Below are 19,146 nucleotides of genomic sequence, written 5' to 3'. Positions count from 1 at the left end.
TCTAAGTTCATACCTGCAGGGAGAGTTGACAGCTGCCTTCTCTCTCCCCAAACCCTGTTTGTGGGAGGAAGAAGACCCCACAAAAAGCAGCTTAAGAATCAGAACTACAGTTGACCCTTGAACAATGTGGGGGTTAGGGGGCACAAACCTTCCCCACAGTTAAAAATCCGCATATTACTTGCCCTCTGTGTACTGGTTCCTCCATATTCATGGGGCCTCCCTATGCAATTCCTCTGTATCCACAGTTCCACATCCTCAGATTCAACCAACCACAGATCATGTAGTACTATAGTATTTACTATTGAAAAGAAACCTGTGGATAAGTGGACCTGTGCAGTTCACACCCTTGTTCAGGCGTCAGCTGTAGTGTTCTTATTTAAGGTATTAGGAAATTTTTGTACAAACAGATGATTCTTCTTTAAAAAATTTTTTTTAAATTCTTTTGACTGGGTGATATATTCATAGGGTTCGAAGAACTACAAAAGACTTTAGTGAAAAGCCTTCTTCTCCTTTTAACAGGGTCACCCGGTTTCTTTCCCCACAGGCAACTAGTTTTTCTTGTATATCATGCTAGAGATATGCTGTGTATGTAAGCACATGCCTTCTCTTCTTATTCTCTCTTCCCATGGTGACACATTATATATGTTGTTCCACTGTAGGTGCATTTCAGACTGATAAATATCTCAGAGCTGTTGGAAGTATTAATATTTGAAGAGCAGGCTTCAGTCTAAAAATTCTTTTTTTTTAAATGGTAAAATGTTTTGATGGTGTACTTAAATAACAGAATGATTTTTGTGTTTTTGCTACAGTTTATATATAGGAAGAATTGAAGTTCTAAAAAGTAATTTCATCTTGAAGAGTATTAGAGGTTTTGTTACTGTCATGTTGCACATCATGCGACTGTGGTTCACACTGGAGTTCTGTTTATGGTTTCTCAGTTTCTGGAAAAGATTCTTTAAACCTGTGGTTTTTATTAACCACCTTTTTAGTTGACATACAAATACCTGTAGCTTAACAACCTACTTCTATGCCAAGTAGATAAAGTAAAAATCATTCTCTTTCTTGGTAGGACTTCTAAATTAACTCTAGACCTTTTTGTTAATTTAGTTAATTAATCTAGATATTGCAGAGCTCTAAAGGTGACCCAAAAGTCCTTTGGAAGAGGAGTAGCTGAGTCTTCTGCCATTGCAAACCTGGGGACGAAGAGTGGTGGGTATTTAAGATGGAAGATAAGTTTGAGAATCGTTAAATGAAAAGTCAGGATGGAGAATAGAAATGATAATTAAATCCTTTTTTAGGGGTGAAAAGGTATATACTAATGTGTGCATAGGATATTTTCAGAAGGAAATCCCTGGAAATTGTTTTTCTTGGGAGTGGGAGGCTGTAGCTGGGGGCTCTCCACTTTCACTTTATATTCTTCCAAATTTAAAATATATATATATATAATTTTAAAAATGAAAAACTAGTTTAAAAGTAAATCAAATCCAGGGCTTCCTAGGTGGCGCAGTGGTTTAGAATCCACCTGCCAATGCAGGGGACACAGGTTCGATCCCTGCTCCAGGAAGATCCCACATGCCACGGAGCTACTAAGCCCGTGTGCCAAACAAACAAACAAACAAATAAATCAAATCCAAAGCCAAATGTCTTTAGTATTTGTGGTTAGAAGAATCTGTTAAACAGTGAGAACTGGAGATTTGGTTAGTTAATTCCTATTGCAAAACCTTTAAACCTCTAGCAAGCATGATTTGAACAAAATGTAAATTAACTTAGAGGTGTCGTCCAAAGGTGGGAAAATATGATTGTGTTTTAGTGTGGTGTCCAGTCATCACTTCCTTTGTCACAAGCTCTGATTTTTAATAGAATTCTTTTATTAGAGGTTTCTTCATTGATGTGCTGGAAGCTACAAGACCTGACAGCCAACTAATGTTTCTTTGAGTATATTGAAATAATGTCAGCTTTCCTGACATGAGTAACATATATCTTACTACTGCATTGGGTACAAAATATTATGTGTAGATTGTATATTTTTAGGGAAAAAAATGGTATTTTTGAAAAGTACTTCTTTAAAGTGCTTTTTATTTTCCTGCCTTTTAAGCTCATTTGAACACTAAAAATACTTTAAACTAATATTGAACCCATTTCAGATTTCATCCTCAAACTGTAAACACTCCAGCTGGAACCAGGAGTATCTGGAAGCATTCCAGGTATTATCACCTAGGCCTGGACACCTCAGGGGCTGCCTCTTAAAAATCAGTTTCTTTAATTACTTAAACAGGAAGTTCACTCACATGGTTCAAAAATCAGAGTACACAGAGCTATAGAGTGAGAGCCCCCCTCTTTTCCTCTCCGAGGTCCCCAGGTAACCACTGTGAGTAGATTGTGCTCTTCTCCAGGGTTTATCTCTGCAAGCAGACAGCCTATTCTTAGCTTCCTTGCCCCCTTCCTGCCTTTTTCTTCTTACTGGAGGCAGCATCTATCCACGTGGTTACATACCTGTACACAGCAGCACATGAAGTGCTTCCTTATCATCTCTTTCTGTAGTTGCTAGTTTTCTGTTATGTGAGATGTGCACAAAACAGATTTAATCTGTTTCCCCACCAATGGACGTTTAGGACATTTAGGTTCCAGTCTTGTCCCCTCATAAACAGTGCTTTAATGAATAGCTCTGCACGGTTATGTGTATATTTATAGAACAGATTCCTAAAAAATGGAATTAATGATTAAGAGGAATATGCACTTGTAATTTTGATCATATATCATTAGATTGTTCTCCAGGAGCTTGTGTGTTGGTGGATCCTTAAAGCTTAAAAGCAGCACACTTAAATCCAGCATAGACATCACTGGATATTTTGTGTATGTCACTTATTAATATAGTTGATAAATACTCAAGTTATTCTTCAGCTTGTGATTCTCTATCATTTGTACCTCTCAGTCGCTTGTGATTTGGCATACTTTTTTTTTCCTTTAAGAGTTTTAATTTTTTTAGAGCACTTTCAGGTTGATATCAAAATTGAAGGGAAGGTACAGAGATTTCCTGTCTATCCTCCCTGCCCCTACACATGCACAGCCTCCCCATTATCAGCATCCCCCAGTAGATGGTACATTTGATATGATTCATGAACCTACATTGATACATTATAATTATTTCAAGTCCATAGTTTTACCTTTGGGTTCACTCTTGGTTTGGTACCTTCTGTGTGTTTGGACAAACATACAATGGCATGTATCCATCATTATAATTTCATACAGCATATTTTCACTGCCCTAAAAATCCCCTGTATTCCTCCTATTTATCCCCCAGCTCCTACCCCTAGCCCCCACGCCCCAAAAAGCAAACTCCTAGCAATCATTATTTTTACTGCCTCCATAGTTTGCCTCTTCCAGAATGTCATATAGTTGAAATCATATTGCCTTCTGTCATTTAGAATGTGCATTTCAGGTTCCTCCATGTCTTTTCATTGCCTGATAACTCATTTCTTTTTAGCGCTGAATAATATTCCATTGTCTGGTGGTTGGTGTACTTTTTGAACTTAATGCATTCATTTTCTGTTGTGGGCTCTCTCATAGCCCACACACTTCCATGTGTTGTACACTGATACCTCTGTGTCCAGAGTAAGGTCTTTCCCCTTTCTCCTGACTTGGTGTTTCTGCCTGCCAGCTCCCAGCACTTGGATCAGGGGATGTGGTCTCTGAATGTCTGCTTACTTGTACTTTTGCTGTGGCCAGGTAGACTGAGGTAGCCTGGCACCTAGGGTTAGGAGTTGCTTCTGCAAAGGTAGAATCCTAGCTCAGCCCCCACATTCCTCCTCCTCTGGGACACTTTTTTTTTAAATTAATTTATTTATTTGGCTGCACTGGGTCTCAGTTGCAGCATGCAGGATCTAGTTCCCTAACCAGGGATCAAACTTGGGTGCCCCTTCTTTGCGAGCGTGGACTCCTAACCACTGGACCACCAGGGAAGTCCCCTCTATAAACTTTTTTTTTGGGGGGGGCGGGGGCTGTGTTGACTCTGTTGCTGTGTGCGGGCTTTTTCTCTAGCGGTGAGTGGGGGCTTCTCTTGTTGCGGAGCACAGGCTCTAGGCACTTGGGCTTTGGTAGCTGAGGCGCGTGGGCTCTAGACCACAGCCTCAGTAGTTGTGGCACACAGGTTTAGTTGCTCCATGGCATGTGGAATCTTCCCGGACCAGGGATTGAACGCATGTCCCCTGCATTGGCAGGCGGATTCCCAACCTCTGTGCCACCAGGGAAGTCCCCTCTAGGACTTTTATTGGGTTGCAAGGTAGCTAGGCAATGCCTGCCCTGGGTCACAGTGCCCTTCTCAGGTGTGATGGTGGAGAACAGTGAGCCCCTTTCTACTCCAAACCACCTGGTTGCGTTTTGGGGCTGCTGGGTGGTTTATGGTTGGTCTAGTGGTAGCTGCTGCTGTGACAGTACCTTCTTTCCCACCTTTGTCCGAGGAAGGCTTTTCTCCTCCCTTTAGGGCTGAGGGAGGCAGCACACAGACCGCATTTAGGAACTTTAAATTGTCCTAGCTGTCTGAGAATGGCACCTCCCAGGAACCTCTGATGTGTCAGATGAGGCTAGGAGGCTGGCTGCAATTGGTTTAGGATCCAGTGGGACAGAGAACTTCCACTCAGGGCTGTCTTATAATCCTTTTATGTAAGTTTCAAGTGAGCCTAGTCAGCCCTGCACAGAAGGAAGGCATGAGAGCAGGGACTGGCTCCCACTGAGGAGGGCCTGGGAGGAGGTGGATCACCAGTCAAGCCCACTTTGACTCTTGAGCAGATAGTGATCTTGAGGAAGGGCGTATTTTTTTGTTCAGTATACAATCACTGTTCAGAATAAAGTAAAACCTCCTTCTGTACTAATTTATGTATCTGCATAAAACCTGAATCACAGAAGATTTTAGAAGGAATTTGCTTTTAATTATTTCCTAATAATTATTGTAAAAAAAAATAAAGGTTAGATGTCTTTTAGTAACTTGATTAAATGCCTAAAGTTTATTTGTAATGGTATAAATGCCAATAAAACAGTGCCTTTTTTTCATTTTCCTTTAAAATATTTTTTTATATTATCCATTGTTGGAGAGTTGTTCCATTATTTATTTGCATAATCTCCAAGAATTTTTAAAGCAAAGTAAGTTTTAATTGTAATAGAATCATCAGGTTATTAGGACTTTACCGTACAGAAAACTTATTGGCACAAACCCCGTTCCAGGCATAGGGTGCCAGGTCCTTGATCATTCAGTCCTCATAGCAACTTTGAAAGATGGGACAGTGACAGTGATAATAATGACTGACATTTACTGAGCCCTTACTGCATGCCAGGCTAAGTGCCATGTACATATTGTGTAATTTAATTCCTTCATCAGTAATCCTAGAGGCAGGTACTATTTTCATTTCCAGTTTAGAGCTGAGGAAGCACACATAGGGAAGAAGTAGGAGTAAGTGACAGAGAAGGACCTGAATTAAGCTCTGGCAGGATACTTTTCTCACTACCCCAGACTGTGCTTCCTGTGTTGTCAGTGTCTAATTAGTAATATATTAATAAATGCAACAGAGAGGCCTAGAATGGTCTCCAGGTCATCTAAGACTTATAACCCTGTGAAAATGTCTACCGTTCTATGGATTCCTCATCTTTTTTTTTTTTTTTTTAAGTATTTTAATTTTTCCTCACATAGATTTTACATACTTCCTGTTAAGTTATTGTTTATTATTATTATACTTATTTATTTATTTTTGGCTGTGTTGGGTCTTTGTTGCTGCTCGCGGGCTTTCTCTAGTTGTGGCGAGTGGGGGCTACTCTTTGTTGCTGTGCGTGGGCTTCTCAGTGCTGTGGCTTCTCCTGTTGTAGAGCACAGGCTTTAGGCATGTGGGCTTCAGTAGTTGAGGCACATGGGCTCAGTAGTTGTGGCTCATGGGCTTAGTTGCTCCATGGCATGTGGGATCTTCCCCGACTAGGGATCTAATCCGTGTCCCCTGAATGGGCAGGCGGATTCTTAACCACTGTGCCACCAGGGAAGTCCCAGATTCCTCATCTTTAGATGTGAGCTTTTTCAGGATGCATTACCCTTTTTGGGTCAGGTTTTTTTGTATCCTGTTTTGACTCAGGAATTTAAAATTCTTTTTGTAAAATTTTCCAGGGTTGATAAGTAAAAGTTCTCAGCTTTTGAAAGATTTAAGAGAAGCCTTTAAGTAGTCATGGTTATAGTACAAGTAATGCCGAAGAAAATCTATAGAAATTTTGGGAAAAAATGAAAGAAAGCAGACCTTTTTCGCAGGGAATAAGGACTGCAGAGACAAATAGGGGAAGAGAAGATATCTGTGGGAGGGGAGTTTCATGCTCAGAAGTAGAGAAACACCAACATAAAACGGCATCTAAACTCTTACTTGTTTGTATCTAACACTGCCCCCTCTCGGTCTCCATCATGCCGTGGTCTCCATCATGCCGTTAAATCCTTTTATCAACCATAGGATAGAGGGTCACTGATGCTGAGGTGTAGCCAGAGAGTGAAATAAACTTGTCTGGTTTTCTGGAAGATAAGAGAGGCAGTAGGAAAGAAGTATAAAGAGAAGAATGAGTAGAACAATGTAACATTTCAAGAAAATTCATTGTTTTATTCTCTTTGTTTCTGTTTTAGGAAAGTAGTAATAAATGTTAAGATTACTGCTTGATATCTTTGGCTAGACCAGTAACTTGTTTAAGTTGATATTGTGTGTTCTCTGTAACTCTGGCACTCTTCTCTGTAATTCATTCTCTCATCCAGCATGCATATGTTTGTTGAGGGCCTCCTATATGCTAAGCATTTTATGGCAGGCCCTGGGTAGACAGGATCCCTGCTTTCGTGGTACTTACAGCCTCAGGAGTTGTAACAAGAAGTTGATCGTATGATTTTAAGACTCACTCGTTATGTCTGTAGAGTGTGGAAGAGTTCATACTTCTGGCCAATACAAGGTGTGATAAACTGTTTTGTACACGTTTTGAGAGAAAAATCAGTTCTGCTAACACAGAATTTGGGGCTCCAAATGCAATTCAAAGGAGAAAATAAGGTATTACGACAGAAGGAGGAGAATTTAGAAAACCTGGGGGAAGATGTGTTTTCTAGATGGTTTGTTTGGCTGTTGCATTTGAAAAAACTCAAACAAAACTGTTTTCAGATGTTGTTAGCCAGACGCATTGAGTCGGTCACTTGCCTGGTATTTGATTTTGTAAAATGAAAAGCTTTTTTCAGCACACCTGATAGTAGTTAATTCCTTGCTTAAGGTGAAGTGCTGACTTCTGATCTCAGTGCCTAAGAATGTGTGTCAGTGTTTGGTGTGACCGTCCCCTGGACTGAGGTCTCAGTGTGTGGTCTAGAAGGGAAGGGCCCCTCATGGTTGCGCATGGTGGATACCTTCTGTTCCTGAGGCGGGCTGAATTCAGTGGACTTTCTCCTTCTTAAGCTGCTGCTATGGGCTGCCCAGTCTTGCCTGAGTGTGATAGAAACTAGGGAGCTCGTAGCCTCTTTTCTCAGATCAGCTTAATTGATAGGGGCTCTCAGGCAGGTCTGTGTAGGTCCGAGGCCCACAGGGAGCCTGGGACCTGGCAGAGACCAGGGGAGGGAAGAAGTGCAGCTCCCCCACCCCCAAGTGCCTTTAAACCAAGAAGAGTCATTTGTGGTTGCTCAGGGAGCTGGTGACTAGAGGGTGACTCCCCAAAATGTGTAGGTTCTATCTTGAGTTCCTAGGTGCAGCCAGGAAGCCCCCAAAGAGAGAGAATTCCTGTTCCTGGCTGTGGCAATGTGACAGGCTGTCAGCTATTTGCTGTGTGACAGGGATCGTCTTCTGCTAAGAGTGAACCCCTGGAAAGCAGGGTGTCCACGAATCTCGTTCAGCCTCATCTTTGCTGTCTCCTGGGTCCACCCCCTGGTGACTTGATGGAGAGAAAGGAATTTACCTGGAATTGTAAGTGGTGGCGCTCAATCTTGAACTTTAGGAACTTGTAATGATTCAAATTGGTATTACCCAACCTGTGTGTTGGGACACTTGGGTGTAGAAAGCACAGCTGTGTTATGTTGCAACAGCTTGGCTTTCCTGCTTCACTCTCCTTTGTAAATGTTTTATTTTGAACTAGAAAACAGGGAAAAGTAATGGTAAGAAAAAAGGTGATGGTGTAGATATGGATATGCCTTCCTCAAGCTCTATGCAACCCCCTTTGTCTGTTAAAAAAAAAAGCCATGCGTCATGTATGTGGTTGTAGACCTGTTTTTACATGTTTGGTCTGTGTAGGTGAGGACATAGTCAACCCTTTCTGCACCCAAACAGCTGGGAGATGTGCTTGGGCTGAAAAAGTGGTCAAGGATGAGAAAAAGTGGTCAAGGTGGACAGAATGTGGCAGACCAATAAAAACCAAAACCAAAAATGAGCCCAAGACATAATGCCTGCATCTATGGCACAGAGCGCTCCTTTCCTGCTTTTATCGTGTAGTCCTGGGTTACCATTGTCCCTCTTTTACAGTTGAGGGAATTAAGACCCAAAGATTAAGCAGTTTGCCCAAGGATACGGGGCTAATTGATTCAGACAGGATTTGAACTCCTGTGTTCCACTTGCGAGTGTTCTTTCTGCATTTCCATATCCCATTCCAGTTCCTACACTGGACTAGGGACCCTGGTGTTGATCCTGCTGTATTTAACTGTTTTTCTGGATTTACCTGATATCGTCCTGACCTGTCTTCTAGGAAGAGTGCTTTGTAACTCTTGGAAGAGTCAGTGAGGGGAGCGTCAGCAGGCTGTTCCAAGCTTTAAATGTACAGTATTTGTAGCTTACTTCCTCCTGGTTTATAGTGCTTGACACCTCATCCCCTCCCCAGCAGATAGGAAGGAAACATGATCTCTATCATGGTGGCTTCCATTTTCTGGTTTAAATGAGTTTCATTTTCATGTTCATAAGTTAAGACGCATTGCAGTAAACAGACACACGCACACACTGATTTTTTTTCCTATAAGATTACTGAGTAAAAACGTGTATGTGCGGACAGAACCTGGAAGGCAACAAACAAAAATATTAGTTATGTTGGAGGGTTGTTTTCATTTGTTTTTACTTTATTTCATGTGGTCTTTGTGTTTGGAGACCTTAGTGAATCTCCAGGTTCAGGACAACACAATAACATAAAAGCTGTGGAATGGAAGCCACAAAGCCACGTGGAAACATGGGAGCTGCGTTCTTGCCAGCAACACGCCCTGGTCAGTGTTTCTCTCGGAGGTGTCTGCTGTATCCAGGAGTTGAGTCCTGTTGTCTCTTCATAGTTAAGTGCCTTGTAACCATGAGGAAGCAACCGCAAATTGAGGGGCATTTAACAAAACAACTGACCTACCCTCCTGAAAAATCTCAGAGTTACAAAAGACAGTGTAAGGAACCTTTCTAAAATAAAGAAGACAAAGGCATTGACAACTAAGCGCACTGGGACCCTGAATTGGATTTTGGATCAGGAAAAATAAGTGCGATAAAGGGCATTTTGGGAACAACTGGCCAGACTTGAGGAAGGGCAGTCAGTACATTAAGTACTGTATCAATGTTAAATTTCCTGAATTTGATAAATGTGCTGGTGTAATGGGTGTTCTGATGAGGCACACAGTAAAGCACTTGGGAGGGAAGACTCATGCTGTCTGCAGTACTCTCACAGGTTCTATAAAACAGAGTGTGTGTATACCCGCTTGCAGGGAGTATCTAGTCCCTTACAGTCAGGCAGGAAGAACTGGGTATGTGTTCAGAGCTGATTTATGAGGCTTGTATGTACAGAGAACTCAGGAGGCTGAAAAGGGACTGATCAGTTGTGCAGGGGTAGCTTACAGAAAGTCTTCATTTTTCTGTTTAATCTGAGGGAGGGCTGGACGTGCAGTTTTCTAGACTGAGAGAGAGCATATCCAGAAGAGAGATTGCTGACATATGTGCTATCTCACGGTATTGTGGCTGGAAGGCAGGTGCATCAGGAGGTGCCAGGGGGAGAAGGGCTGGAAAGCGGGCAGGGGCCACTTACTGATGTGCCATGTGAAGGAGTTTGAACGTCATCCGCAGACATGCTGGAGATGTTAAGGTGCCTTCAGCTGCAAGTTACCTTAAACTCTAGCTAGAATGGCTTAAATGATAGGAAATGTGTTTTCTTTCATTACAAGAAGTCTGAAGATGGGGAGGTTCCAGAGTTGGATAATTTAGGCTAGAGATGGCTTCATGAACCCAGGTGCTTGTATTTTTTCTGGAGCCATCCTCAGTGTGTGAGCAGTGTCTCCCTCCTGGTTGAAGAGGTTTGCCACAGTTGCATGATGAAATCTAGTGAAGAAAAGGGAGATCTTTTTCTGAGCATCCTTTACCATTAGGAAGGAAAACCTTTTCCAGAACTGTCCTGGCTGACTTACCTTTGGTTCCCTTAGCTGGGATTGTGTCACCTGCAAGGGGAAAGTGATTGTGGCGGTTCTTGCTCCTTGGCCAGGAGGGAGTTGCCTTTCCTGAAAGGAACATCCCAGACAGCCAGCTGAGGAAGCAGTCAGAAGGGTCTGCACCATAGAGAAAAAGATTTTCAGTTTTCTAAAAGTGGGTGGTGGGAGGGGGAGTGGCTTGTTAAATTTTGTAAAAAGCCACATGCACACGTCACCCCACCATTTTACCAATACAACTCTATTTTTGGCATATTACTTACCAGCTACTGTCCCCATGCATGTACTTTAGTTCTAATCTTACTCTGTGTGCCATTTTGCATAGTTTCCATTTACATGTTTTTATATAACATACAAATATTTTTCCTATATTTGTAGTCTTCATAATTATTTTAATAGATATATAATGTTTTATGGTATTATACAGCAATTTATTAAATCTCTTATTGGATAACAATAACAACTAATACTTTCTGAACACTTACCATCTACAGGCACTGTTTAAGTGCTTTACATTTATTAATTCATTTAGTCCTCAGAACAGCCTTATTGAGGTGTAGTAGCCATTGTTACTCCCAGTTTCTAAATGAGGAAATTGAGGCACAGAAAGTCTAGGTAACCTAACCAAGGTCACACAGCTAGTAAGTGGGGAGCAAGAGGCAGAGCTGGCATTCAGATGCCGGCAGTCTGGGTCTAGACTTGTAATAACCACTAGGTTAAACTGCCTCTGGGTATTGTTTGCATTTGTTTTAATATTACAGATAATTCTATGATGAATCCTTTGTACTTGACATATAGCCAGGTTGTTGTGGGTTGAACAGTGGACAGTCAGTGAGGGACTAGAGATGACATACAGGCCACATTAGAGAAGTGCTACTTTGAGAGGGACTGGAAAAAAGGAGTTGCTTTAATTTTCATGTTTGAGTACTAGGAAGGATGGTCTGTTTTGTTTACTCTCTGATACTTACTTGCTTATGTCTGTTGTGCGTTTATCCTTGGGAGTCAGTGTGCTTCGCATCTTTCTGTAAGATTGACCTTAACCCTTTCTGTATAATTCAAGTATTTTTTAAGCCCCTATTTTCTTTTACTTTTAATTATTTTTAGTTTCTGTATATGTCTTTATTTCTTGTAGCTTCAGTACTTTAAGAAATCTCACCTTCTGTTAAGACTGGGTGTTTTTTGTTGTTGTTGTTTGATAATTTACCTTTTAAATATGCAGTCATTTAAGGCTAGGCTTTACTTTAATTTCCTCAAATTGCTATTCGTCTAACCTGATGCCCAGTTACTATTTTACACAAATACATTCTTAAAAGAATTTTACATCATAATTCAGTGACCTCATTAAATTTCCATTGTTTTCCTTTAATTTGTATATCTGCATTTGCCTTATACCACACTATTTATTGTTTTAGAATATATGATAAAATCTATCATTTTAGATAGCCTTCCTCTCATCTCTGTTTAACTTTGTTCTTCAGAGCTTGAAAAATATTCTTCCTATTTTATTTTCCCAAATAAACTTTCAGATCATTTTGATGTTACTCTTAAGACATGCTTGTGTTCTGTGTTAAATGCCCCTTTAGGCAGTTGGAGAGCTATTATGGTTGCTTAGTTTCTCATTTCCGTTTCTGTTTAATTTCTAGATTTTGGATCATTGTTTGACTTGGAAAATGATCTTCCCGATGAGCTGATCCCCAATGGAGGAGAATTAGGCCTTTTAAACAGTGGGAACCTTGTTCCAGATGCCGCTTCCAAACATAAACAACTGTCAGAGCTTCTGCGAGGAGGCAGCAGCTCTAGTATCAACCCAGGAATAGGAAATGTGAGCGCCAGCAGCCCCGTGCAACAAGGCCTTGGAGGCCAGGCCCAAGGGCAGCCCAACAGTGCAAACATGGCCAGTCTGGGTGCCATGGGCAAGAGCCCTTTGAACCAAGGAGATTCTTCAACCCCCAGCCTGCCCAAACAGGCAGCCAGCACCTCTGGGCCCACTCCCCCTGCTTCCCAAGCACTGAATCCGCAAGCACAAAAGCAAGTGGGGCTGGTGACCAGCAGCCCTGCCACGTCACAGACGGGACCTGGGATCTGCATGAATGCTAACTTTAACCAGAGCCACCCAGGCCTCCTCAATAGCAACTCTGGCCATAGTTTAATGAACCCGGCCCAGCAAGGGCAGGCGCAAGTCATGAATGGATCTCTTGGGGCTGCTGGCAGAGGAAGGGGGGCTGGAATGCCATATGCTACTCCGGCCATGCAGGGGGCTGCCAGCAGTGTGCTGGCTGAGACATTAACACAAGTTTCACCGCAAATGGCCAGTCACGCAGGACTGAACACAGCGCAAGCCGGAGGCATGGCCAAGGTAAGTGAGCTTCAGTGCTTCGAGAGCTTCCTACCAGCCAGGGGCCCATTCCTGTCCTCCTTTGGGCTTTCCTTCTGCCACTCCCATAGGGAAGAGACAGATTTGGTATTTAGTGCCCTTCTTTCCAGAATACAGATCTCTGCCCTGTGTCTTTAAAGTAGGAATTGTTGAAGAAGCCTGCAGTAGGCCAGCCTGCACATCAGACAGTTGAAAACATAGGGAATGAGTTTGGACTGATAGCCAGTTTTCAGCCTCTGAGGAAAATGTGTGAAAATAGGACCACATGGCTGAAAGAGGCAACTTTTACACCGGGAATCAGTTTTTTGTTGCATCAGTGAATCGGGTAAAGGCTCTTTACTTTCACTTTACGCAGCCGACCAAGTCGTTACTCTTCATGTCCTTCCCTATTTACAACCAACTGGTGAAATGTCTTTTGTCACAGTCTCCATTTTACCAATGAAGAAGCTAGCTTCCAAGCTAGTCAGCTACCTGCCATGGTTAACAGGGAAGGGGTGACATGGCAGAGCCAGGGGGCAGCATGGGGCCTCGGATCCCAGAGGAAACTCAGAGCAAGGGTTCTCACAGTGGGGCCCCTGGACCAGCAGCATCAGCATCACCTGGGAGCTTGTTAGAAGTGCAACGCTACCAATTCCAGGTGGTGTGATGCCTGTGCAGGGTTGAGAGCTGTGCTCCAGGGAAAGGCCTTGCAACTGGTGTGTCGTGTAGGAACTGAATGTGGAGAACAGGGAAGACAGATGCCAGGGTGGATAGGAGACCACTGGGGAAACAAGAGTTGACAAGGGAAAGAGCACGGGCTGATCCCACTGAGTGCCAAACACCGAGATGCACTGAGAAAAGGCTTCTCACCTGCAGCCACCAGTGCACCTGTTTTAGGCAGTATTTGGTACAGCAGATTCCAGAACAGTAAAAACAGTTTGGGCTGTTCTTTGGATTTGATTAGTCCCAAATAAGGGAAAGGGAGACATCAAAGTAGAGCACAGTTTCCTCATAAGGTTGATGTGAGCATTAGGTGACAGCTTTGAACCCTGTGACTGGCTTAGGCAAGAAGAGGATTTTTTTTTAACTAAAGTAAAAGTGAAGTAATTCCAAACATTAAAATTGCATTTATCTCTTATGAAGTGCTGCTAAGAGGAAATGTGAACTTAAATTTTAGTTGTCCTTGGCGTTTTGAAGAGGGGTCTGTGTGTGCATGTGCCTTTCAGAGTTGGGTTGAGAAGAGATTTCTGTGGGTAGATTGATGTTCGTTCCTTCCTAATTCACTCATCACTCTGCCCAGTTACAAAAAACTATTTTGGAGAATTTAAGTCACATGCGAAAATAGACATAGGACTCCTGAGTAATCTCAAAAATAATTATTGACGGCCCAAGGAGACTTCTTTAAAATATAGATTATATCTGTCCACATTTGCCACATTAGAAACAAACAGTATTTTAAAACACACTCACACATTCCATTAGCCATTAAGTGTAGTGATATCACATGTCACAGAGCCTCTGGAAAACTCCTCTGTGTTCTTGTAAGAGAATGAGAGCAAAAAAGGCAAATAATGTCTTAGTATTTTATGAAAATAGTTTTGACCCCTGAAAGGGACTGAGTCCTTTGACCACACTTTGGAGAGCCATTAATAGAATATATAAAAGCTAGACTTAGCATACCTGAGCACAATGCCACTCTTACATGTAAATAAATGATTTCCTTATGTCATCAGTGTGCACTAAATATTCAGATTTCCAGTGGTTGCGTATGTTGTGATTTGTTATTACAGACTTTTCCCCCCAAATCTGAATAACCTATGTTTAATTCAGTTGATACAGCTTTTAAGAATCTGTTAATCTCTAGGATTCTTAGTTTATTTGTTGGAGAATCAGGTTGTTTTGCTTGTTCATTTTTTTTTGTTCTGGGGATTTCCTCCAGTTTGGGCTTTGCTGATAATGTCTCCTTCACTCCATGTTCCTCTGTCTGCCCAGCTTTTTCATTCCTTTGTAGTGATCTTTCTTTCAAATGACACTTAGCTAGTGTTCACTGTGTGGAAAGTGAGCCATGTTAGTGCTGTGGGGGCAGCCATCTCTGTCCCCTGTAGGTATCCCAAAGAGACCAATGGTGAAGGAGGGGTGGGAACTGGCATTTTTGAAAGGTGGTCATGGCCTTTGGTTGGGAGAAAAGAACTAATAGTGGTGGACAGATAGTAGGAGTAAGAGACAAGTTCATTTTAAGCCAAATAAGATTTTAAAATGCACACAGAGGAAAACAAACGTTTTTTAAAAGGTAATTTTTGTTTCAAAATTATTGTTACAAAGGAAATGCAGATATCCTATAAAATAATTTAAATAGGAAAAAAAGAGCATTTCCTCTCTCCTTACAGATATAGTAACACAGATTCTTTTTTAATAAGAAAAGGAACCAAAGTATTGAGTTGGTCAAAAAATTTCTTCAGTTTTTAAGAAAAATAAAAGACACGTTTTTCATTTTCACCAAGAACTTTATTGAGCAACGTATTCACCATTTTGTTCCACTGCCTTTTGCCATTTTTCAGGCAACTTCATAATTCCATCTTCCCAAAACTTTTTATCTTTTTGAGCAAAGAAGGTGCTTTTTACAGGTGCCTTTTACAGTCTTCCAGGGAATTGAAATTTTTTCCATTAAGAGAATTTTGTAAAGATGGAAAAAAATGGAAAGCTTTAGGTGCAATGTCTGGTGAATATGGCAGATGAGTCATAACTTCCCAGCTAAGCTGCAACAGTTTTTGCCTGGTCATCAAGGAAACATGCAGTCTTGTATCATCCTGATGGAAGATTGTGTTTTCTGTTGACAAATTCAGGACACTTTTCAAGTGCTGCTTTCAGTTGGTCTGATTGGGAGCAGTACTTGTTGGAATTAATTGTTTGGCTTTCCAGAAGGAGCTCATAATAGAGGACTCCCTTCCAGTCCCACCATATGTACAACATCACCTTCTTTGGATGAAGACTGGCCTTTGGTGTGGTTGTTGGTGGTTCATTTTTCTTGCCCCAGGATCTCTTCCATTCTACATTGTTGTACAGTATCAACTTTTCATCACTTGTCACAATTTGTTTTAAAAATGGAACGTTTTCATTACATCTCAGTAGAGAATTGCATGAGGAATATAGTCAAGAAGGTTTTTTCACCTAACTTATGTGGAACCCAAACATCGAAGCGGTTAAGATAACCAAGCTGGTGCAAATTATTTTCAGCGCCTGATTTGGATGTTTTGAGTATGTCAGCTATCTCCCACATGGTATAACATTGATTGTTCTCAGTTAATGTCTCGATTTGATCGCTGTCAACTTCAGCTAGTCTGCCCAACCGTGCTGCATCGTCCACCAAGAAATCTCCAGCACGAAACTTTGCAGACACTTTTGACACATTTGATCAGTAACAGCACCTTCTCTATACACCACAAATCGTTTTTTGCATTTAAGTCGCTTTTTTACCTTTCTTGAAATAATAAAGCCTAATATGGTGAAAATGTTGCTTTTTTTCCTTCCATCTTCAGTATTAAAATGGCCACACAAAAATTCACCAGTTTTGATAAGTTTTTTTTAAAAAGGCATGCTGGTATGACAGCTGTCACGATACAATCTAACAAAATTGTTTCAAAGGGAGTTAAAGATAATTAAGCACTACTAGAGCCATCTTATGGAAAAAACCCAACAAACCTTTTGGCCAACCCAATGCCCAAGCACCTTGCTGTTTTACATAACAGTATACCCTGGATGCCTTACCATGCCAGTGAATGCAGAGTTTTCCTTTTTTTCTACTGATAGCAAGGTGTTGCATTTTATGATGCGCCATAATTTATGTACTCCTCTGGTGATGAACATTTGAATTGTTTCTGACTTTTCATTAGTACAAACAGTGCTGCAATGAATATATCCTTGTGTGGGCATATCACACGCATCATGGGATAAGTTCTGAAAAGTGAGGTTTCTGGGTCAAAGACTTAGTTAAAACTTTTGTTTTTAGAAAGTAATCATGCATGTGGTTTAACAACTAACAGCCAAATTTTTTAAAAATATCACTAAGGATAAGAACTGAAAAGTTAGTCTACCTTAATTTTTGACCTTTGGCTCTCCCAAATTCTCTCACCAAAGGCAACTGCTATTTCTTATCTGTCCTGCCAGAGATGGTATGTGTATATAGAGGCATTGAGAGGTTTTGTGTGTATGTGTGTGTGTGTAGATATCTCTTATAAACATAAAGAGTAGTATGGTATAACCTCTCCCTCTCTCTCTCTTTCCTCCTCTCCCTCTCCCCCATACTCCCCCGCTCCCACCACATTTATATGTAGACATACACCTTCTTTCTGCCCCTGAACAATGTAAGTTGGAAGTTGTTCCATGTTAGATAGAGCTCTCAGTCCTTCTTACTAGATATGGTACAGTAGTAGTCCCTGATTTGGCTGTATCTTTTTTTTATATATATATAAATTTATTTATTTATTTTATTTATTTATTGGCTGCTTTGGGTCTTCGTTGCTGCACATGGGCTTTCTCTAGTTGCTGCGAGCGGGGGCTACTCTTCATTATGGTGCACAGGCTCCTCGTTGTAGTGGCTTCTCTTGTTGTGGAGCATGGGCCCTAGGCACGTGGGCTTCAATAGTTGCAGCACATGGGCTCAGTAGTTGTGGCTCACGGGCTCTAGAGCACAGGCTCAATAGTTGTGGCGCACGGGCTTAGTTGCTCCGTGGCATGTGGAGTCTTCCCAAGGCAGGGCTTGAACCCGTGTCCCCTGCATTGGCAGACAGATTCTTTACCACTGCGCCACCTGGGAAGTCCTGGCTGTATCTTAATTTATAGGACTTGTACCCCAATATCTGTACATTTAGATTGTTTCCAATGTTTTGTTGCTATCATGATTTCTTTTTTTTATAAATTTATTTATTTATTTACTTATTTATTTATTTTATTTATTTATTGGCTGTGTTGGGTCTTCATTGTTGCACACGGGCTTTCTCTAGTTGCTGCGAGCAGGGGCTACTCTTCATTGTGGTGCGCGGGCTCCTCATTGTAGTGGCTTCTCTTGTTGTGGAGCACGGGCTCCAGGCGTGTGGGCTTCAATAGTTGTGGCATACGGGCTTAATAGTTGTGGCTCATGGGCTCTAGAGCACAGGCTTAATAGTTGTGGCACACGGGCTTATTTGCTCTGTGGCATGTGGAATCTTCCCAGAGCAGGGCTCGAACCTGTGTCCCCTGCATTGGTTGGCAGATTCTTAACCACTGTGCCACCTAGGAAGTCCTCTATCATGATTTTTAACTTGTATATATGTCTTTGTACAGCTGAGTGTATCTGCTGGATAAATTCTTGGGGGTGAAGTTTCTGGATTAAAGGATATTGACATTTTTAATAAACATAAATATTGCCAGATCCTCTCCAAAAATATTATGCAAATTACACTCTCACCAACAGCGAATGAGTCCCTGTGCCCCGAATTCTCACCAACACTGACATCATTCTTTTACTGATTTGCCATTCTCTTAGACAGGTTGTCTCTTAGGCAGTTAGGCAGAATGTCTTTGCAAAAGTTCATGGGCATTTGTATTTTGCTGTTGCTCATATTCTCTCATATTTTTTGTTGCAGTGTTTCCCATTTATTCTTGTTGGTTTGTATTCTTAATAGTCTTTGTATATTAAAAGCTAAAGTCTACAGACAAAAAAACAAAAAGCATAAAAGATGAGAGAAGCAAAATCAAGAATAATAATTATATTTAAAAATATGAAATGGTTCAATTTTTTGACTGAAAATATAATTTACAAAAAAGCTGAAGTCTTTTAATGAGTGACAGTTTTTCCCCCTTTTGTTTTTGCTAAAGTCTGTTTTACCAGGAGAATGGCCACATAATAGGTTTACAATATGATAGTTCTGAGTTTTTACCAAATGGATGTTTTTAGTTTTTATAGAAACATATGTATCCATTTTTTTTCTTTATGGCTTTTGGGTTTTATGTCTTGTTTGGAAATGCTTTTCTGTTCCAAAATTATGAATTATTCTTTATTTTTTTCCCCTTATACCTTGGATCTTTAACTCAGACTTTATTTTGGCTTGAGTGAGATATAGAAATTTATATAATTTTAACAAATTATAGTTATCCCAGTACTGTTTATTTATTTATGTAATACATCTTTATTGGAGTGTAATTGCTTTACATTGTTGTGCTAGTTTCTGCTGTACAACAAAGTGAATCAGCTGTGTTTATACATATATCCCCACATCCCCTCCCTCGTAAGTCCTCCCTCCCACCCTCCCTATCCCACCCCTCTAGGTCATCCTGTACCATTTATTTAGATATTACTAATCCAGCTTTTTTTTTTTCCCCACTGCAGTGACATCATTGTTGGTATATT

The 19,146-nt window shown here is 41.1% G+C and overlaps 1 protein-coding gene across 2 annotated transcripts in view; it reads left to right on the top strand.

Moving 5' to 3' along the window:
- Positions 1 to 19,146, top strand: part of CREBBP (CREB binding protein) — a 125,629-nt gene that overhangs the window by 10,855 nt on the left and 95,628 nt on the right. For both annotated transcript variants that reach the window (XM_057747476.1, XM_057747474.1), the window contains exon 2: positions 12,052 to 12,764. In XM_057747476.1, coding sequence (XP_057603459.1) covers positions 12,052 to 12,764 — 713 coding nt within the window. The remainder of the gene's footprint in view (positions 1 to 12,051; positions 12,765 to 19,146) is intronic.

The sequence above is a fragment of the Hippopotamus amphibius genome, chromosome 9 (assembly GCF_030028045.1).
Source record: "Hippopotamus amphibius kiboko isolate mHipAmp2 chromosome 9, mHipAmp2.hap2, whole genome shotgun sequence".
NCBI lineage: Eukaryota > Metazoa > Chordata > Mammalia > Artiodactyla > Hippopotamidae > Hippopotamus > Hippopotamus amphibius.
Note: the sequence above shows the minus strand (reverse complement) of the source record. Positions and strands in the feature narration are given on the sequence as shown.